The following is a 24,072-nucleotide window of genomic DNA, read 5'->3' on the forward strand; positions in this document are numbered from 1 at the left end:
GTTATCAAGCGTGGTGTAACTCAACTGCATCACCTTTAATATGTGGGAGCTTCAACAATTATCTGAGGAATTTTGGGAGTTGATGTCCACATATCTTAACGTAGCTAAGATTGAGAAATACTGGCTTAGAAGATATTTATTCATAAAAAACAAGACCTGAAGAAAAAAATATAATGGTAAAATATACTACCCAAAAGCATATTATTTTTTATAGTCTTCTCTTGTATGTTCTGAACTTTATTCCAAAGCCAATGTTTTTGTCCCACTCTGATAATTTAAACAATCACATTTCCCCCCGACTTGAAACACCCTTTTCTTTGTGTTTTAAAAAAGTTAATGAAGTCTATTTGGTTTGAATAAACTCTATTTTATTTTGAAGTTTTGAGCAGTCCAAACAAAATGTTGCCATTGCGGCATAAATACAAAAAGTATTCAAAGCACGTATTTGACAGCCAAAAATATGGTATGAAAGAATTAAAAACAAAAGTTTGTAAGAGTGGTAGAATGTCTGACTTTGTAAACAACAAGAGCTCTAGAAAAACCACTTTCACATATAGAGGGTATGCAAGCTTTCTGTACATAAAATAAAAAAAAACCTGAAATTGGACTTCAGGTATTTATCAAAAGATAAATATTTGAATTCTAAAGTAGCAAACATATATAGGCACACATCGTCATTATTCTGCTAGATTGTACAATTTATAAAACCTGATGAAAACAAAATATTTTCCAGATTACAGGCTGCAGTTATATCATACAGACTTAAAAGAGTTAAAAATGAGAGGTCACAATATCTTACATCAGTTTTAAAATTACAGTATTAGGTAGGCATAAAACTACATTTCAGTGATAAATTAACTTTTAATAAGTGCATTTTATGTTTTCTGAGATGAAAGGAAAGCACTGGAAACCTGCTAAGTATGAGTACAGCAGTTCACTTTGTACCTCACATGCAATCTCAAACTTTTTTTTTTGTATGGGGGAATAATAACCATTTCACATAAAATTTTAGATTGATAACCAGCCTACTGAAAATGTCACATTAGCTGTTTTATCTTTTAAGGGTGTCAAATTTGAGTCAAAAGATTTATGTATGCTTAAGGAAACATTGCTTACAATTAAAAAATAACATTATATGAGAAACCTACAAGTTATTCCTTGATTTAATGGCATTTTACGCAGAGTAATAAAAATCTGGGAAGTGCAAGTTTTATGACAGAATCTACTATGGCTTCTTTCTGTGCTAGTTATAGATATGAGAGTACACATACACAGATACACTTCTGGCACTGGCATTACTGTAGTGCCACCTTCTGGTTACATTCTATTAAGAGAGTTGTATTTACAGTATCTACCACAGCCAAAAATCAGACATCTAGTAGAACAAGCTCATTTATAGCTCACAAAAATGTATGCCTTTTAATACACTTGTCAGCTAAAGCTACGAGACACCTTCTGATTTCTTATTTTACTGTTTGGGTATGTCTTGTCATTATTCAGATGAATGCTACCAAGTTCCAAAGTATATTGCGCACATGGAAAAATCATAATTTTTTTTAAAAAGTTTTAAATTCATTCTTTCATTCAAAAAGATATTCAGGAATATAACCACACAATTGAGGATTATATCATCTTCATATTATGTAATTATTTAACCAAATTTTATATGGCTAGAACAAAATGGGTAATTCTATTAGTTCCATCTTATAAATTCAAAGTTGGATGCAAAGATCAAAAAGCCATAAAAGACTAGTACCTGGAAAATGTATAGTCTTTTCTTCAAATTATCAAAAAGATGTGGGGTAATACACTAATGTTTTTGTTGATTTTTTTTTTGTTTTTTATTTCAACGCAAGAGTGGGGGCTGGGTATCAACATTCCTTTGGCAGGAGAATACCCTTTAGGGAGCTTTCTGCAAGTATTCCATGAGATTTCTGCTTCTTTTAATCTCGCTTGAGGTTCTTAATCTGAATTCGAGATGAAGTTAGGAGAGCTCATTAAGGCAACTTTGCTGAAGGTTATCAAGATTAAACTTGGGTGAAGGGAGTGTTTCTCAATATCAGCAACTTTTAAGATGTAAGGACTTCACTGCTCAGAATTCTGCAACCAGCATGTTGAGCTTTGGAATTCTGGGAGTTGAAGTCCACACGCCTTAAAACTGTAGAAGTTGAGAAACACTAAACTAAATAAGTTTCGTACAAATTCATGTTTAACAAGTAACCTGCTAATAAAAGACTACTAAGAGTAGAGATGTAAAAACAAAAATATTACAACTCTCACTACCTTCTTAAATTAAACATTTTTTTCTGGGATTCTGTAGTCACTGCCTTAAGTAGTAAGGAAACAAGGAAGTTGTGTAAAGAATTGCTGACAAGCACAACATGCAGGCCAAAACACACACATAACACAACACACACACATACATAACTATTTCTCCTTTGAACCTAGATATTCCAGCACTTATATCATAGCATATATAAAATGGCAGTGACAGTAAAAATGCTTACAATTAATTTGTTCATTCATCACCCTAATTCTTAATATACCTATCATAATCAAATGCATTTTTCTGAAGGTGGATTATAAAAATCTTACCAAAAGTTTATATAACAATGTTTTCAATTATGCTCAAATATGTGTTAGCTAAAAGAGGCTTTATTCATCGAGCAAAGTCATGTGTGCCTTAAGCAACTGCATTACCAGAATGCTGCATGATGATGTAATGAGTGGGATCTACTTTATAATGAACAATAGAAATGTGGAGTCATAAAGCTGATATGCTAGAATAGCTTATAATTTTGAAATTACATTTTTAAAGACTTGTATCAGATTAGAATCATGATTTTACCTACATTTTAAGCTTGCCCCAAAGTTCTCTGATTCATTATCTTTGGACGATTGTTGTTGGAATGCTATCATATGATGTTAAAGGGGATTGTACAAGGGGAAGGGACCAGAGGGGGAGGGAGAAGGGACTGGGTTATTTGAATCTACCTGAGTGTAGAAATAGAAATATATGAAATCAGTGTTTCTAGAAATTTCTTCATAACCAAGTTATATTACTCAAGTTTATCATTTAAGACAGCAAGTATTTGTTGCCTATTGTTTACTACCAATAACATTTTTGTCACTAATATTTACAAGCAAGAAATTTGTTCAGATGAAAATTTGTTGGGGAATCTGTTCGTTTAGTGATAGTTTTCTTCATTCATCTTCAACTATTAAGTGTATCTGTCATATTTATTAAATTAATACAGCTAGTCCTCAACTTATGACCATTCATTTAATGATAGTTTGAAGTTCCAACAGTGCTGAAAAAAATGACTTATAGTATGTCCTTGAAGTTACATCACATCATCCCTGCAAATCACCTGATTACAATTTGAACATTTACAACAGAGGCAGCATCCTACAGTCATGTGATCATGATTTTCAACTCCCTAGCAAGCTTCTAACAAGTAAGTCAATGGGAGAAGTCAGATTTGCTTAATAGCTACATTGGTTAGCAATCAAAATTTCAGCCCCAAATGTGGTCGTAAGTCAAGGACTACATGTATAGCAAGATCAGACTCATTAAAGAAAATTATTTCCTGCTAAAAAGACCCAGCAGAATGATTTGTAACAAGAGGTACATTTTAATACAACCATCAAACTAAATATTGCAAGTCTATAGGAAACGTATCTGCTACAGAATAACCAGGGAGAAACTATTTTGACAGTTGGCTATATTCTCAATATCCCTGCATTATTGTACATTAGCCTGCAATAAAATTATTTTTGAAGTTTATAGAAATAAATTTTAAGTCTTCCTCTTGCCCCCATCTTTCACTTTTCTGTATTATACAGTAACAAAATATATACAATAGCAAAGGGAACAAACCATGATTTAAGCCAGTTGCCATAAATAAACTTTAAGCTATAATTGTATTTAGAAACAACTGACTTAGAAATAAATCTTTCTACATTCTTTGTAACTCCTGAATAGGCAAGAGTAGGATTGCACCATTACAATTATTTAATTTTCTTTAATAAAAAAAATAAATGCACTAATGATAGAGATTTTTAGAATATTGTCTTTGAACTAAATACCCGCAAATGAATTCACAAGCTTGTTTTCTGGTATCTCTAGCTAAATTTGCAAATAAAAAAAATATTCAATTAGAAAACAGTAATTCATAGGCAGAAAATTTGTTTGGAACTGCAGGGCTGTAGTTAAAAAAAAATGAATGTAGGGTTTTTGTATTATATAATTAATTTATATATAACACTAAAATAGGTTACTTGTAATACTGTAAATAGTGTTTGTTAAAGACAACATAGTTACTATGTGTTAAACTCTTAAATTATAGCAAATGATATTGTGCAAATGTTGAAATAAATTTTAAGAACTATGCTTTCTGAGGGGAAAAAAAGAAACATTAACTTTTCAATTTCTGCACAATGCACCAGAAATTAAGCAAATAATAAAAAATACAAGGGAATGCTTGAACACAGAGTATTATTTGTTTAGTTAATTCTATTAGCATTTGATTTTGATATGTTCTTGAAGTATCGTGAAGTTTGGCATTCAGCTGATGCAGATTTCAGCTCAGGTGAAGTAATTCTTACAAGAATTAAGTTTGCTGAAGTCTGAAATAATGCTGAATTACTAAGTTATTTGCCACTCTTCAAGGGTTGGTTGATTCTTGGTTCAAAATAACACAATCTAGAAATACTTTTAAGTCTTAACTGGGATTCATCAGTAGATGCATACAGGGGAACAAAAGTAAATGTATTAACATTCTTCTATTTGTACAGCAAAAACTTAATTGGGTTATTAAAATATGCACCTATGGCACACTGAACCCCAGGGTTAGATGTTAAAATTATAATTTTGTTCTACCTGCCCTGCCCCCATGTATAAAAAAAATGAAGATCACCATGTTTTTAGAAGAATGTAGAAATTTACATTTCCTTCTGAGACCCATTGAGGTAGTAAAATGGGAAGCTTACTGTAAATCTTCACCTTTCGTTTTATTTCAATTGTAAAATGGACTTTCAGTTATGAGCATGAATCTGCTTTACGCTGACATAGACTTCAAACTGCTGTAGGAGAACATAACTCTGCAACCAGTAATGGATTTACACCATGCGCTAAAACATGTTACACTCTTCTTGCTCACACCAAGCCCTGGCTGCTTGCTGCATAGAAGTTAAAAAAGTTAACATGGTAAGAGGAACTGAAGTATGACATGTTAAATGCAGTCCTTAAGAATAACTTGCAAGAGATACCATATGACAAGCCCGCAGAAGTGTGAATGAGTGCCTATCAACATTCTTCCACTTTGTCCATATCTCTATATAGTTGATATACGGGTGATATACCTGGATGATATATATATGTATAGCTGCTATCATTCAGAATGTTTATGGTCCATTGCAATCTTTTGGTCTTTCACTTCCCCATAGTCAGATAGTAGTGCTGCTGTCTATTGAGCAAGTAGACTACCACTTCATAGGTAGTCATCATTATAGCCGTGTTTGGTATTTGTCTTATCAAGTGTGTGGCTAGGCCACGATAGAAAGAACTATAGCCTTCTTCTTGCATAAGTAATGACAGCGTCTGGAAAAAGGATCGGTACTTTGTTCCTTCTTCTCGTAGTCTTGTTCGTACAACCTCTGCATTAAAGAAAAAGGAGAATGTCTCATATTTGATACTGTGTTTTATATAAAAATCTCAATTTCTAGGCAATATTCATAAGCAATCACAATGCAAAGACCAGGGAAACAAATTTCATCTGTTTGATTCAACCCACATTCAATAACCTTTAGCTTCATGGACATGAGTATGCTTTAAATTAGTCCATACTACTATCTCTCAAGGAGCAAAACATATAAAGTAATAGCCAATAGACTGTAAATTGGTCCAGTATGTCCAAAATAAGTAAAGCCATTTACCACCTTTCTTATTGGTTGACAGGAATGTAATACTTCTTCCCTTCATCCAATTGCAATACTTTTCTAAGGGATCAGCATATTTTCATCAGATTCTGGGTCAAGTTCCATAGTCTAGTAGTGATGTTAAAAACCTTGAATGACTTGCAGTTAAAATAAATCAAGAGTATGTCAAGAAATAGCTTTAACTATTCTGACCAGGTTACCTGATCATCCCTTGAGGTCCTCCTTCAAATGTCTTCTCAAATGACAGATGACTAAAAGACAGAGACCATTTTCATTTTGGCTACCTCTCTTTGAAATGGTCTTCCAAGAAATAAAACCTGTTACTTGCACTGTTTTTTTCAGAACGAGGTAAAGATATTAATTATTATTTTAATTAATTATTAATTAAATTAATTAATTATTATAATGTAAGTGGTGACTATGTCAGTAGTAATTATGTTCAGCTAGCATTTTCATCAGTTTTCTGAAAACTGCATTTTCTTAAAGAAAATGAATATGGCCATCATTTAACCCAAATAACAAATAAATGTTTTGTTGCAATATACGGACTGTGATATATGGACTCTTATTTTATTCACCATCTTTCTAAGCAAATAATCCTTACCATGTGGATAGGCAATAGATGTAGCACAGGTTTTTGAAGTGGCTGCAGCTGCCATCATACTAACAAAATCAGATGCTTTTTTGACAGGCTCATCCTCCTTATCCATCCCAGGAGTAGAATTACATTCCAAGATTTTTTGTTTAATATTCTCATAAATAACAAAATGAATAACAGTCTCTGATATGCCTGCGTAAGAGGCAGACATCCCTCGGTAAAAACCTTTAATTCCATCTGACCGATAAACTTTGCGTACACATTCAAAAGCATTCATCTGTCTTTCTCCACGATTCCTAAAACGGAAAACAAAACAAAAATAAAAAATACTTTGAAATCTGAATAGTTTATAACATTCTACCAAGAATCAGCATGACATACTCCATTCAGCAAAGTGGCCGAAAGCTTGTAAAATTCTCATATTTGCATATTGTTTCATGCAATCATTTATACATTATCAATGATCAAAGAAGATACAGCCTTTCACCTACATGCAAATTATTTGACTATATTAATCCTGATTAAATTTCAACTCGAACTATATGCCTCAATGTCTCTCAAAGCACAGAATTATTGTTTACTGGTAGTCCTTATCTAATGACCATAATGGAGCCTACAACATCATATTTAAGTATTTAAGTATTTAATAAATTTATAGGCCGCCCAATCCCGAAGGACTCCGGGCGGCATGATGTTGGGTTGGTCATATGACTGATCTGATTTTATGACTTTTCTGCAGCAGATGTTAAGTGAATTCTGTAGTCAATCTATTTCAAACCAAAGGTTCGCTATGGGTATGATTTTGCAAAAAACGGTAAACACTAATTGTTGGCAAAACTTTTGTAAAACTCTAGATGACCACTGGACACTGCAAACAGTTGTAACTGCAGCTTTGTTGCCAAGGGCCCAAAGTTCAGTCATGGTCGCATAGTTTTTTATATTCTCTAATAGACACACATATGATATTAATCAAGACTAGCATTTCAATCTTAGTTCTATATGTCTGGGTGCTCAAATAAATATGTAAGAAAGCTTCTTTAAATATGTCCCTTATTCATCAAATTGCCAGTATTACAAGCTAAGGCTGTATGACTGATCCATTTTGGATCAAGATTCTTTCATTTAAAAACCCTCCTTTAAAGTCAACTTTTTAGTTTGGTGTCTTCAAGTCAGTCTTGGCTTCTAGTGGTTGCCTGGAGTAGCCCTTAAAGTTTTTGCAGCAAAATTTTTGGAACTAGGACATAGAGATCTAAAGTCACTGAACTGCTTTATGTCTAAGGCAGGAAGACATAAGCAGAAAAGTTCCTACTTCTGAGCCTTCTTTAAATTGCAGACTTAAGATTACTTTTCTCTATGCTTTTTTTATGCCATTTAGACTGTAAAGATGCCACTATAACATATATTATTGATAGGCTCTATGCTCCAAGTCATTGCCAATCAACAATTTGCTTCAAGTTTCTTTCTAATTCATGTTCCATAGAACCACAAAATAAAAAAATAAGAACTGAGAATTCCCTAAAACAGCATTTCAAGATCTAAAAAAAAAGTTAAAGATTTAAAAATATCTTAACTCTTACAAATATTTCCAGTCCATGTAGCAAAGGCATGATGATACCCAGTTACATTTTACAGCTTCAGGTATAAATACTGTACAGAGTACATACTAGTAGAATCTCTCTGAAATCTAAAGTAGATACCGAAAACAAATGTTTTCAGGTACATGCAATATATGTATGTATGTGTGTTTCTTAAAATACTGAAGTAAAAAAAGATAAATGTATCAATTGGAAGCAAGTCAACAGATTCATTTTAAAACAGATGTAGGACAGTAGTTAATGATAGAACTTTATTGGTTCATTACATAAACTTTTTACAATGTAACTTTTGACCAATTTTATACATTCCGATCTATTTATATTTTCAAGAGATTATTGGAGATTTTACCTTGCATCAAGTTGTAATCGTGTCTTTACTAACCAAATTGGATTAGTTACTGTGATTGCAGTAAAACCTAAACAAACAGTTAAAAAAATAAATTATTTTTTCTAACATCATGGCAACAATATGCTAAACTACAACATACACAGCAAGAAGATGTAAACTGACTTGTACTATTGTAAAAATTCAGAAATAATTATCTAACAACATTTTATTACTAAAAGTCCACAAGGCCAATAATACTCTGTATGATTTCAAAAATACATTTGTTATTCAAAAATTATTAACCATAGGTACATATAAAACTCAGCTTGTACCATTCTATTCATATACATTTCATTTTGCACCTGTCCTTCAGTTTGAAACAAGGCTAGCTAAATCTAAATATAATCCATAAAAGTAAATTGCAAATAATATTAAACCACATCAATAAATTATTCTCTGTGAATTTACTTTACATATTGAAAATTCAAAGCAGATCATAAAAATAGACTAACTAAACAACAGACACCTTCTTCTATATAAATACTTGAAATATTTGATTAAAATAGAAGAGCGACAATTACTTAACAATCAAAGTGGGCCACAGAAATTCTCATACACAGAAAAACAAATTATTAGTTAAAGGAATGTGAATATTTATATACTGTGACTTATTAAGCAGGCAAGATAACTATTCAAAGTTCCAATAAGATGATATTGCTGACACTACTAGATAAAAGTTTATCTCACCCACTGCAGAATCGAAAACACGGAAAGCAGAAGGCTGAAAGGGCAGTTTTTAATAGCTGTTCAGTTAAAAGATTAATATAAAATGCAACATTTATAAGGTGACACAGAAAGGAAAATAAATTTTACTAGATTCTGACCACCCAATTGTTATTATTCTATTGGAAAGAAATGCACTATTCTTGCTATCAGAAATCCTAATTTCTTCCTAAATAAAATGGATATAAGGATCTTACAGTCAGTAGTCAGGTTATCTTTTTTAAAGATTTTCCGCACATTCCTAACCAGAGAATGTAGAAACTTGATTTGCTAATGTCATGTAGAGCTTCTAGATAATTTCTACAGTTGCTCACAGCATACAAAATTATACTTAAACAACAGCACAATCCTATATATGTCTATTCAGAAGGAAGTTCCATTCAATGGTGTTAATATTATTTCTAAAATTATAGCCTTAAAAAGTATAAATAAAATTTAATTTTATTAATTTTGAAATTAATCTATTTTAAAAGAAACCATCCAAAAATTTTAATTTCATGGTTGATTTGAGTACAAGCATTTTAATTATTTTCATATTTATAAAGTTATCTTAGTAACATACTCATTCTCCCAATGTTATACTTTTTAAAAAGTTTATTATTTTACCTCTTTCATGAGTCTTTCCTTTAAAAAGTTTGAAGCTCCACTGCATTTTTTATTCCCATTTGAGCTCTAAACTGACATAGATATTTCTACACAACAAACAAAATTATTTTCTTGCTATTATGTTTAAACATTAGATTCTAATTTTACAATAATTACTACTATCTTGGAAAATACAATATAAAACAGCATAATATACTTTAAGCTGAAACCTTTTTTCACAATAAAAAGATATCTGAAATTATGCTCTCTACTTGTGTATTTTTAATATTTATAAGGTGCACTCTTTTTTACATAGTGTGTTTGTACTCCAAACAAAATGCTTTGTGTGCAGAAAGTGATTTTAAATCATTTTAAAATAAAATAAAAAAATACAGTTTTAATTTATGGCTTGAGACTAAAATCCTATAAATCCTAGGAAAAAGGCTCCCAGATAAATCTTACTTCTGAGCAGATATGCATAGGACTGTACTGTGAACTTATTTAATTCTGAAAGCTATTGGCTGAAAACTCTGACACGGCAAACAGCAAGTACACACATCAGAAGGTTTTTATAGGAAAAATACCCCATGTTTCACTTAAAACAAGATCCCAGGAATAATTTGTGCTGACTTTCTTTGTGAGACAAACTGAATTGATAAATCAATATGAACACAAGTAATGCTAAATTGTTTTTAAAAGGGAAAAAAATGCTCTGAATTCAATTAACTGCAATGTTATTAGGTGCAGTTGTGAATAACTACTTTGAAATTTAAAGAGAAATTTCTGTGTGAATTCTGCATATTATTAAAAAAGAGAGTTTACTAAACAAATTAGGTTAATTTTATAGCAGTTGATTAAAAGATTTTTCTACCTCTCCCCAAACTGAACAAAAGAAACAGCTGAGTGAACAATATATGCAACTGGAATTTATAAATATAGATTCCCCTTAAGCTGTTTCTTTAAGAGTGGTTACAAACCCAAGCTCTGGTTCTTACGCTACAGGCTGCAAGAGATGCTCAGTTCAGTACTCACGAGGTTTAAGTTAGTCCATATTTCTGCAGGAAGTGACCTGCGGATGGGGAACATGAGATGACACGATCTCACTCTTTCACGGGAGAAATGTACAGTAAATGCCTAAAATAGACACAGGCTTTTCTGTATCATAACAACAAGCAGTGACCTCATCAGAAACATGTGACAAAACTGAATCCCATTGGAAGGGTTTGTGACTTAATAAAAGGTGAGATCTAATTTTTAAAAGTTTAGAACAGTAAAAAATAAAAAATACAGGTCACAAATATTTTAAAAAAAGGTTGTGTAAAATGCACTGAGTACTGAAATTTTTGTCATCTGCAGCAATTTAACCATTTTATATCATAAAATACTTACCTATGAACTTTAAAGAAACACAAAATATTGCTTTGGCTTTGTTTTAAAAATAATTTAAAATGCTAACCTTGTCATCAGAACTAATATAATGGTGAGATATCACTCTGAATATGAAGTCATCCCTGAACTTTGCTACTACAGATCAAGCTGGGTTTGAGCTTTATTAAAAGCTTTAACAAAGAGGAGTGTGTGCGTGTACGAGAAAAATCACAGTCCATATATTTATCGCTTTTCAAAACAAATGTTTAAACAGATGTTTATATCAGAAAACAGATTTATTGTGAAAGAATTTTTTAAATTGAAAACTGTAAATTCTGCTGTTGCTATATAAAATACATCAAGAAGATGATTAGTGGGAAAAGTCAATAAATTACAAAACTAGACAGTTCTTCATGATGTAATATTTTTCTATTTCCTATTAGAATTGGTGTAAAAGGAATATCTTCTCAGAAAACAAAAGCTTTGTATACATTTTGTATTTATGGCCAATACTACCTGGAAAACATAAGCCAGTGTTTTTTTTAAAATAATTTGCATCACACATTTGTAATACCATATCCAACAAATTAGCAAAGGCATTGTATTGATCAGGAATATAAAAACTTTTAGTGGAATAGGTATTCAAGTGATAATGCTGTTCCTGTTACCCATCCACAGAACATGGGGTACAGCTGTACTAGAATGGCAGAATGTCATCTGTACTTAGCATATATCTGTATCTGGCAGTGTTATAGTTGGGCTGCTTACATAGAACAACGTAAAAACAACAAGAGTCATATTTAGCAATATTACAGTGCTTCATCTAGTTTCTGTAATGGGATCAGAATAAATATTCAAGATTTTTCTTTGTAACGCTTGCCTGAATAGTGAATGTACATTAGTCTATTTTGCTCACCAAGAATACATTTGATATCCATGACAATTTTTCTTACTGGATAACAAAATATTAAGATGTACTAGCCAAATAAGAGGTAATATTTAGGCTTTAATAAATTTATTTAGCTTTTGTAAAAATTATTACCTGTATGATTTAATACATTAAACAACATTTCTTTTAAAAACAATTAAAAATTACCAAAAATGTAATGAATGAGAAAGTTAAGAAAGAATTCATACTCTGTGAAAGATTTTAAAATATATTTGTATGCAGAAAGTCTAATATGGTATTTGTTCCTTAAGGCTTCCACATATTCTTAATTGTACTAGTAGCTGTAAACTAAAATGTATCTTGCAGGCAGAATTGTTAATTGTTTAACTTAATACAATAAGTAAGCATTTTAAAAAGCAAAAATGACAAGGTTAGCATTTTCCCCATATGCTGTTTGTATTAGTTATGAGACAATACAGCCAAAATTATATGTCAGTAGTTTTATATGTATTTAAGAATATTTCAAATGCAATCTATGCGATTTCTAGCATCCTAAAACTATGCTAGTTCAAAGGGAAAGTAGCTACCTTCAAAGCCAATATGCACAGGGGACTCTTTTTTACCAACCATGTAGTTTAGGTATATAACTGCAAAGCTGAATGTTATTTCCAGTCAATTTTTTGTAAGCACATGAACAAGATAATTTCATGTAATAACAACAGAATCACAGAAATTCAAAAGAGGTAGCTTTTTGTAAGCACATGAACAAGATAATTTCATGTAATAACAACAGAATCACAGAAATTCAAAAGAGGTAGCTTTTTATATTAAACATAGAACAAAGCATATTTGTCTCAAAGTGACAGCTATGAAAAACTAAGTAAAGAAATAGATCTAAAACAGAATTTTTATATAAATAATTCAAATCATAATATTAAAAATACTACTGGATAGGCTAACTGGATTTGCATGTAGATATGAAATTTGCCAACAAATCAGTTTTCTACATATTCTGGGCAAATATACATATTTACAACCATTACGACAACCAGATAATCTAATCTGATTGCAAAGAAATATTAATGTGTAATACACAGGTCATTTTCTGTAAAAAAAAAAGATTACTAATCCATTTTCATCTTCTGCTCTGTTCTTTGTCAAGAGAAATTTAATTTCTTTTTAACTTCTGGGAAAAAAAGAAGACAGGTAACAGTCTCTAAATCAATGTACAATTTTAAACGAATCCTCAATTGCACTGTTGCCCCTTCCCTCCCATTTCCATGGATTTCTTTAAAAAAACTGTATACAAATAACTACTTAAAATTTATACTTCTATTCTCCAAAATAATATGACAGAAGGTTGACTATGCTTATTAATTATATGGGCATTTTTGTCTCCCAAACATGCCAGGATTCTTATGTAGAACATATTGCACAAGCCATAAATTGAAACATTTATTCTAAAATAGCACAATCTTACATTTTCTCATCACATGCCTCAGAGATCATGGGACTCACCAACCGATAACTGTGACAGAATTGCAACTCCATGAATTCTATTATTAATAAACATGTAAATAATGTTGGAGTATATTTTTTTATTTCCTTTGTTTCCTAAGAAACTCATTCTCATATCCTACCTCCCCAACCTACCCCTCCTCGCTGCCAAAAGGAAAAAAAATGCTTGATTTCTTGCTGCCTTCTTATGAAGGCAATGAGCTTTGAGGAATTATCTGATACAAGCTGGTGTACAAGGCAGATATTGCAGGTGACTTATCAGATGAATAGGTTTGCAATAGAAAATCTGTCAATCAAGAAAAAAAAAAGAGAAGCTCCTTTATTCCACATAAAATTTGCTTAGCAGGACTATTCACTGATCAAGATTCAAAAGGAGATGGTGCACTGGAGCATACTTAAGCGAGCACATGTATCTGTTGGCATCTCTTAAAAGCATATGTATATTTCCAGGCAATTATGCTGCCACTGTTTTGTAAACCCAGGAAATAGTACAGTTTCTTTAAAGAGTTAACGGAAATGTAATGCTCCTGCATGCTACAAATCACCTTTTCCCTTACTCCAAATCATTGAACAGTCCTACAAACTTGATTCACCAACTTGGACTTATGAAGAAAATAATATGCTTTCTAACCCAATCTTCTATTAATGCTTGTAGCAAGCATTCATACACAATTAGTAGATTCTCATATACAGTATTTTAGTCACTATTTTCATTATATTATAACTGTCTATTTCTATTACTTATTTAGGGTTCATTTATTATTGTAGACATTCCATTAAAAGCTTTTCAATAGATTAAAGCAAGAATTCAAAATCCTTACCTGCTACTCCAGCTGAGGTCATATGTACTTGAGTAGAATCTGGCTCAAATATGTTATTCATAATTTCTTTGGACTTGGAGTAAGTTGCAAAATATAGTGCTCTAAAAGTAGAACAAAAACTGTTAACCACAACATAGCTCTGTTTTAGATCAATATTAACAGTTATGTTGCAGTAAGAAACTATGTTCCATATTGTTTCTTGGGTGAAGTGTGCTGAGGTTTCTTGGGTGAAGTGTGCTGAAGTGTGCTGAAGTGTGCTGAAGTGTGCTGAAGTGTGCTGAGGTGCAGTTTCCTGCTCACCATCTCAGCTTGTGTGAGTGAACTCGCGAGACTCACCACCTCATTTCCACCACTTCACATGCACTGACAGCTTGCTTCCCACTTCTACTCCTGCCTCCTGCAGTGCTATCTCCCGTCAGCTGGCTTGTGAGAATATATCAGTGACAGAAAATTGGTTCATCAATGCAGCCAAGTGATAATATAAATGTTCATGAACACTCAAATTCAAGTAATTAAGAGGTGTCCAGTGTAGTTAACATTCTGGAGGTTTACATCTGTTTAGCTATGTCTGATAAAAGCAATTAAAAAAGAAAAGAGTAATAAGAGATTTAAGCAACAAAAAATGAGAATTTATTGAGCAGATATCCCTTGACTTAATTGATATTTCTATTAAATAGTATTATTTAGCAAATTATATTGATTTATGACATTATAATAAAATAATTCATGAAACATAACCTGCTTAATTTTAAAAGGCTTCTGAAATCAATGATATGGGAAAGCACATATCTGTGGGGCTGTAATAATTATTTTATAATATGAATTTCAATGAAGACAAACTGTAAGCAATGTGTAACTGAATGGTCCTTACATTTTCTGAATGTTTAAATTTGAGAAATGTTACTCTAAGCTTTCAATATTTAAAAAAGGAAGTACATGGTTATACTACTGAGTTATTAAAACTGGAATGCTAAGGATTAGTATTCCACTATGTCCAGTAGTTAGGTATATTACTGTAACAACATCGAATATTTAATGACACTATTTTAACAGATAGACTTTTAAAATGAACTTAATAATCAAGAATAAACCAGATTATTATTTTGCCATAACATCTTTGTAATGGTGGTTTGGAAATGCTATAGACAGGCATTATGACCTGAATAAATTGATTCACACATCAGAACATTAAGTTAATGCCATTAGCTTTGCAAATATGTTGCCTTTCACAAAATGTGATAAAGTAGTTGTTTTACGTGATGTAGTTAGCAACGGGGCATTTGAAATCAGTGTTGTATACTACATACGTTATAAAACAGGCCTCATTATGTTCTAGTCAAATAGAGAAGTGCTGTTAAAGCTACTCAGCAATGTTTAAACAAAACATAAGTGTATTTGTCCAAAGTTGATGACTTGAAAAGGATTAGAATGTATTCATAACCCCAAGAATACATAAGCAAATGGACAAGCATAGTACAAAAATTGGGAGAAAGTCCACAATTGTATTTTTACTCATAGGTGAGAGAATCATACAAACTAGATAATATATTTTTCAGGCTAATTCCCATTTCTCTCCAACCTTATGATTTCCATTTTTGATATTCTATTCAGGTTTTTTTGTATTCCTTATGTTTGCATAAAGGATTATATAAAGGATTATTTTACCTACTTTTTCTCAAATGCAGTAAATAATTGATTATATAAACTACCGTATCAGTTTATAAGAAAATTTAATTAATAAGCCATCTGCTTTTCTCCTGGGTTAGGTTTACATTTCTTTTAAAATTCACTCAGAGATAATAGTCAAAATCACAACTTGAATCCTCTACTGAAATCTACACACAATGAAAAGACATAGTAAACTTAAATCTGTCAAGTGTATATAATTTTTATTAATGTGATGGAGGTTTATGATACAACAAAACTAAGCTGTCCTTCATAGGATTATAAGAACCTTAAGTACAACCATATCCCTAACAAGACTAAAATAATATTATTTATCTCCATTGCAAGCATCTAAAAGGAATCATATTGAATCAACTCTTGGTGTCTAAAAGCTTTGAGACAAGTGGATAAGTTACAAATTGGACCTGCCTGGATGATTCGAGTCTCTTATTTCCTGCAAACAATGATTGAAGTTAACTCAGAGGAGAATTCATTTTAGCATACCCTACTATGCATCCAAAACTGGGCCCGCAGCCATATGACTCATTCACAGAATTGTTGTTTCTTGGCATACTTTCTCCTCTGCCATTATAAACTGTTTTTTTTTCATAGTTCATTTCACACATTCACCTTTTATAGAACGATAATGAACATAATATCTAAACAAATCCTATATTATCATTCTATAAGTTTGACCTTATTTTGCACAATGTGAATTACAGGGAACTGATATTCTGATTACATGGATCAAATTTTACATACATACATACATACATACATACATACATACATATAATATAACATATATATATATATATATGTATTATGTATGTATGTATATGTGTGTGTGTGTGTATATATATGTGTGTGTACTGTATTTATTTATAAGCACAAATGCAGTATATATATCTATATCAGTTTTATAGTTGCAAGACTGAATTACATTTGTTTACAGAAAATTTCAATTCCCAAATTAGAAAAAAATACAATAGCAGATATTGTTGTTTATATGGTTTCCAATTATGATTCAAATTTACATGGTTAGCATTTTTGCCAGGATTCAGAAGGTGACTATAAATATTAAAAGGAGAATCATACTTATATTGAAAGTTCAATAACAGTTACTGATTAGAGATAATAAGGATAGAGAAGTAGCTTCCCAAAATAGAATATGTGACTTCAAAGTAATGAAAAGCATTATAAATTTCTATTATCAGATGAAATAATCCAAATAAACATTTTTTTTTTCAGTTTACCTGGATGGAGCCACGCCTACCAAGTTAGGACCTAGTCCTCTGAAAAATGACCGGGGACCCTCATTTTGTAAGATCATCCTGTAAAAGAAGCACATATATGATACTATAAAGTAGATTTAAGGTCAGATGGAGAGATTCCAGTTACTCCAGTCTACAGAATATCTGTTATACAAATGTTGAGGTTCCTTTGTGGAATATGTTACTTCAGAATGGCAGTGATACAAGCAGAAGCTGTGATGTTACAAAACTAGCCTTGCTTGTCTCTAGCAACTACATATTTACCTCAATTTTCTGTAATATTCAGAAATATGAGCCTTAGAATTCCATGTTCTAAGTGTGGCCAAGCTCCAGTTAGATAAAAATCAGCTGCAAGTCTGAAACTGAAATATCAAGTATACCGTAGTAGCTAAAACATGTATTCTCCAGTTTTAATTTTGTCTCTGTAATGACATGCTGTTTTACTCATTAACCGCAGACAAGCACACATATAATATAAGCAATGTGGTCGAAGTTTTTCAGAAAATGCCACAGAAGAAATATTCTACTTTTATCATCAATTATCTTGCTAACTAGGAAATCTCCTGGAAAAGCTTCACTTAGATTTTCAGAAGACAATTGGTCAAATGCTTCAAGGATAGGCACTTCACTTGTATCAGTGGGCTTTGTAAAGAGCATCTTTTAATCTTTGTGCACTTATTATTGGTGACCCATACAGTGCCATGTAACACTTTAGTGTTATTTAGTTTCAACTGTTAAAAAATACTGTATTTTCTGAATATTTTCAGAGCTAGTTTAGGAAACTCTAAAAATTAGCATTATCTAATATCAACATGCTATATACTGCAGCATATTTATCAATAGTATCTTGTATTATCAGAATGTATTTCTTGTACAAATAGAAATACAGGTCGATGACATAAAGATTGAGCAAACTGCAAACAGTATTTTTTTTTAAAAAAAAACCTCACTTGGAACTGTTTAAACCAAACAGCCCATTAGCATTATGCAATAAATTATAGTAGTTTCAAATGTAAGTATTAATTCTTGATAACAATATTGGAAGTAAATGATCCTCCCAATTTCTCTCTAATTGTAATGTCAAAATATCAAGTATCTCTTATACAAATTGCTTATAAACAAATTTGGTTTCCACAATGCTTTTAATCCACCTGAACAAAATTCAGAGCTCCGAAATATGTTGTGCAACTGCATTCCTGAATGATCATATACCTTTAATTATTTAGAGTTGTGGTATGATTTTGCAATCTTAGCCATCAGGTGTCAGTACACATGACAAGAAAAATCAACAATAATATTAATTTTCTACTGTTAATTTAACTATAGTTGATGCATATATGCTCCTCATGCATTTCTGTCAAATTAAATATAATTTAGCTCTCAATTTTGGGAAAAAAATTCAAACTGCAGAGTTTGAGGAATTCTAAGAAACTTCAAAATGATGCCCATTATAACTTAACTGAACTATCTTTGCTAGTTACAGAAGGTTGGCAATCATTTATGAATTGCAGACTTCACTGCATTAAATGGTAAATCATTATTAGTTTTGTTAGTAGACTACTCATTTAGTAGACTGAGGTAATGACTGACTGGTAGCATTGATATACATGCAAACCCAACCCCACTTCCCAAAATTCCCACTCATTAAGTCATTGGCTTTTTAAAATTGTGAGGAAAATTTCTGAAGGAGACTGCATTATGTGCATTTGAATACAAACAGAAAGAAATCCTTAGCTACTTTTACTCACCATTCCACCAATGTGAAAGATCCCTTCAAAATACTTTTAAATCTCCCTACTCAGGGTGGAAAATCAGGACTCAAAGAACAGAGATAGTGTTTTCTGAATACTTAACAAAGCTATTGCAAAAATGTCCAGGTTGAGACATATTGGCTGCAGCTAAAATGTGTACCAAATGAGTTTAGGAACAAGCCAAAATAATAGCATGTTTCAGCAGCAGAAATAAAACATGTAGTTGAGGAAAAAGAACATTTTAGACATATCACAGATTGTTTCTAGTTATTAAACTAATTGCTGATATCCACAAAAGCCAGGCTATTTAGCATATACCACTTTTAATATTCAAAATAGAAATGTGAAGGAAACTAAGGTGGCAACTTCTGATTTATCCATAAATACATTATAGCATAGTAATCAGAAAACTTTCCTTTTAGTATTCATTCAGCATGATCAAGATAGACATTGTTTTTGGCTGGCAGCACACATTCTGGTTCAGTTGGGTCACTTATCCTAAATAAAGGATTTAAATAAAGAGTTGTGCTGGCTAGCTTTCCAAGGTCTTTAGCTCCTGGCTTTGACATATACCATGTAAATGAATAAAACAGAAGTAACTCTAAAGATTGAAGAAATCATTCTACACAAGATTTTAACAAGTGAATATCAACCATACTACCAAAAACTTGTGAAACTCTACTTTGCAAACTAGGTACCAAGATAAAGATGATTATATGGACAGCTGAACTTCACTTGAAGGAGTTCATTTTATTTTAATTTTGCCTTTTAGAATTTATTCTTGTAAGATACTTAAAATGAATTTCTGTTAATAGTAAGAACTAATCTGATGTTATTCAAAGTGAAATTCCATGTCCATACTCTATAAAACAGGTCACCTAACTTGTTCTCTACTAAGTATTCCTTATTTAACATAAATACTTATTATACACAGAAGTAGGAAGAAATAGGTGCTCACTTAAAGCAATGGAAAGCCCGTGGAGAAACTCGATTAACACTTGCACCATTCACAGTATTCAGCTGAACTTCAGAAATGTAGAGGGTAATAGATGATGATTGCAATCGTGTTTTCAGAACTTCTAATGGACATGTCAAGATGGCAGCTACTGTGCCTCCACATCTGCAAAGAAAAATGATCCCACTGAGAAATTTATTCCTTTCACAAAAAATAAATTTTATATCTTGCTTTCTTAATATAATTTTCACTAAAAAGACTAGTTAATGTTCATTAGGAATCTAGGTCATGCTGAAACATACCATATTTTCTCAGCCTCTTCTAAAGAACTATTAATTTAGATGCTATATTTATAAAAAATGTTACTTCTTTGTTTTACATCATTTCTATCCTACCAACTTCCAAAACTCTAAAGAAGATTATAGAACAATATAAAACCATGTGAACAATTCTATTACATTTCATGCAAACTTATATTCCACACCAACCTCAGATCCATCAAAAATTTTGAAACAATTTTGTCTTCAGAGGGAATGCTATTCAGATTTCTGGAAGCAAGCTGCTCCATGGGAGCATATTAGATGGAAAAATATATATATAAACTCTAATGCCCAGTATAGAACTGAATTACCATTTGTGTGTTATTTCTAAATAAAACTCAGTCTAAGTGACTAAATAGTATATCAACAGAGTTCTTAAGGAAAACACAACATGTTATTTTAGTCAAGCTGCCAGGTACAAAAATTGACAAATGTGGGTTTTTAAATCAATGTTCAACCTGCTTTCTTTTTTTCTAAAAAAAAAGTTTATTTACTAAACTATTTCTAGAAACACAGCAAGAGAAACAGGAATATATATATAAAAAACTTCATTTTCTCATAAATGGAAACTGGGGATTTCAATACATAACCTCATGTGTTTATCACAAGTACTGTATGACTGGTTGTTTTTTTTTTACAAATACATCATTAAACAAAGATTATATACTAAATTTATATAATAACTCTTTCATTATAGAAAGAATTTATGCTTTTTCTGCATTTATAAACAATTAATTCCACTAACAAAATATCACTTCTTCTAAATGAGCAAATACAATAAGTATCATTTTTTTAAGTACTCATACATCTACAATATGTAGATTTACTGTATCAGAACCTTTGAAAATATATAGCAGGAGTAATATCAAATAAATTTAAAGAAGCCAAATTGCACAATTGGTTTCTAAAACTAGAAAATAAAGATCCCATTGAAAATATATTGAATAAAATACAACTTTTCTTTTAAAAGGAATCATTTAGGCTTTTGGTTCTGATGTACCTCTGCATTTGAATCAATAAGCACTAGTACTAGTGTATCATTCGTGTATGTATGTATGTATGTATGTATGTATGTATGTATGTTAATTACAGCAAAGTAGAAGACAACTGCATTTATATTAAGTTCTATTTTTTACCATGGTTTTTCGAAATGAGAATTTTTTAAATGGAAAAAAAGTTTAAATTGTAAATAAACAAATTTGAATATTATTATTTTTATTTTTTTAAGGTGTATTTGAAACCCAATCTTGTAATTCTGGCATAGACTGGCTGGTGAAACTGGTCAAAATTCCCATTAGGACTAGAGACACCCAATTTCAAATCCCCATTCAGTCAGTTTAGTAGAGGAACCTTTCAAAACAAACATAATGTACAATGCACATATTTATTTTTTAACATACAATAGGAGGATGAATTTGAAATCAAATTGATTTGTTTTCAAAATTCATTAACTTTAGATGATAAGTTGAACTACAGATGTCCACATAGAAGCCAAAGTGAAAATTTATATAGATTTGCAATACTGCATATATGGCAGTGATGACAAAACTTCTTAGCACCAAGTGCCCAAATCGTAATGTGTGTGCATGTATGCGTGTTGGAAACCCCAAAATCAGCTGGTTAGTGTGCACATGCCTGTTTTTTGGTCATTTTTCCAGCCATTTTCTGGCCATATTTTGGCTGTTTTGGGCCGTTTTCCAGTGCTCTGGCACCTGCGAAGACCAGCTGTCTGGCGCACTGGAAACCAGAAGAGTAGCTGGCAATGGCACTTGTGCGCACGGAAGGCTCTGCATGCCACCTCTGGCACATGGGCCGTAATCCCCCTCAAAGATATATGGGAATCATTCTTGCTTAATTAACTTCTGTTGTAAATATATACTATTAATGTTATTATACCTTTTTTGTTTTGGTAATTCCTTTCTTTATAATATGATATTTTCATATATATTTTTGTTAGGATAGTTTCGTAAAGCAGTAAAAGTGGCATATTTTGACTTCTTTATCTTACAGCAAAATAAAACTAGAGAAAAGCAAAAAAGCTTTTGCTGGCAGCTAGTAATAAAAATACTTCAGACTGATAACTCTAAACTACTTTCACCCTGCTGTGCACATGATCACACACATATTTTTTGTGTTTTGCTGACTGAGAGATTAGGCAGAAGCCTTCAACTACTCTAATAACAAGGCAGTCAAGGTCTGTAACATACCTTCTGCACAGTATGAACTTTGACCAACTTTCTGAGAAGTTGGAAGCAGAAAAAAAAAGTCTTACCATGGGAAACAACCCAGAATAAAAAGGAAAATTGCAAGTTTTGAGATATCATATACCTAAATGATATATCGTTACAATCTGTCTCCCCAATAAAAACTCTACTGAATTAAGAGGGATAAAAATCCGGGGAAAATAATGTAAGTATGGGAGCCCATATGATATCAAAATGAGTGTTATGTTATAATACAAGCTGTTTTATACTTGCATAATGATATTATGCATAAATATTACAGTCATGTTGCAATACATGCTTCATAACTTACATGTCCTTGCCCCCCATGACAGAATGAAACAATCACATTCTTAAAAGAATTATTGACTGCCCATGTAGACCGCTCCCAAATATACAAATACAAAACCAGAGACCATTCAAAAATGGAAAACTAATTGGTAAACCTGGATGAAAGAATAAATTTAACATGTAGGTTTGATTTTACATTACAGTAAGTTGAAACAAAAGGTTGAAATTCAGAGGCCTCTATTAAATAGCATGTGGATTTTGGTAATTTAGCAACTAGCAGCACATTTCAAATTTTTGAGGGACTCACAGAAAACTAATTCCACAATATCATAGCTTTGATATTCTTCGCCACAATATCATCCTCTAAACAAACAAAAGCATCCTATAGATATTCTAAACCAAGTATTCTAGAAAAGTTCAGCTACATTAATCAGTTGCACCAAAGAATATTTTTATGCTTTAAGACTTTTCTGGTAATACTAAAATATCAGGACTTTAAAAATCCATTTTATCACTAAATAGCAGCATAGAAATCTAACTCTTCCCAATTTTCTTTCAGTTGTCTGGATGTTTCTATTATGCCAGGAATCCCTATATAAATCTAGCAATTTTATTACAACACGAGGCATCACAAAATTATTTCAGGGAAAGTTATATTTATAGATTTGGCATGGAATTTAATCCTGCTCAAATGTAAACCTATTTGTGTAAGAAAACCACTTCCTTTATCTTCGCGTTTCTCATGACCAACTAAAATATATTCTGGGCATCTCAACATTTCAGGGCATATTTTCACTGTTTTTGCAACACAGTGAACAGTAAACTAGCCAGCAATATATTAGCTTTGTAAGTTGTGTACAAACATACCAGACATTTGTTAAGTTTATAGATCAGTTCATTCTTTTAACCTGGAAAATTTGGTTAAATACACCAGGGTTCAGAAAATCAGCTCGACAAAATCATGAATTCATGTGTCATGTAACACGGACCTGAAAATATTTTGAAAGCTGCAGAAGAATGGGGAAATTTAATTTCATGAGTGGAATATCATCAGTGAAGCTGTAGTCTCACTGAAGTCAGTAGCACTTGTTTCTCTATATGTTAACAATGTCATTTAAGAGTTTCCTTGAACTGCTCAATACTGCTCCAAATCTGCAAAGCCCTTCTTT

At 31.7% G+C, this 24,072-nt stretch overlaps 1 protein-coding gene and 1 long non-coding RNA gene across 3 annotated transcripts in view; one reads left to right on the forward strand and one right to left on the reverse strand.

The window, feature by feature from the left end:
- Window positions 1–351: 351 nt before the first annotated feature.
- Window positions 352–24,072, reverse strand: part of SLC25A36 (solute carrier family 25 member 36) — a 28,445-nt gene continuing 4,724 nt past the window's right edge. For both annotated transcript variants that reach the window (XM_032225495.1, XM_032225494.1), the window contains exons 2-7: window positions 20,074–20,235; window positions 17,347–17,424; window positions 14,426–14,526; window positions 8,483–8,549; window positions 6,545–6,834; window positions 352–5,658 (exon numbers count right to left, since the gene is read on the reverse strand). In XM_032225495.1, the coding sequence (XP_032081386.1) occupies window positions 5,435–5,658; window positions 6,545–6,834; window positions 8,483–8,549; window positions 14,426–14,526; window positions 17,347–17,424; window positions 20,074–20,235 (922 nt within the window). In that variant the 3' untranslated portion in view covers window positions 352–5,434. The remainder of the gene's footprint in view (window positions 5,659–6,544; window positions 6,835–8,482; window positions 8,550–14,425; window positions 14,527–17,346; window positions 17,425–20,073; window positions 20,236–24,072) is intronic.
- On the forward strand, window positions 8,549–13,669 carry LOC116514064. Its single transcript, XR_004256070.1, has 2 exons — window positions 8,549–12,829; window positions 12,901–13,669. It is a non-coding gene; the product is annotated as an uncharacterized LOC116514064 (long non-coding RNA).

Source organism: Thamnophis elegans, chromosome 10, assembly GCF_009769535.1.
Source record: "Thamnophis elegans isolate rThaEle1 chromosome 10, rThaEle1.pri, whole genome shotgun sequence".
NCBI lineage: Eukaryota > Metazoa > Chordata > Lepidosauria > Squamata > Colubridae > Thamnophis > Thamnophis elegans.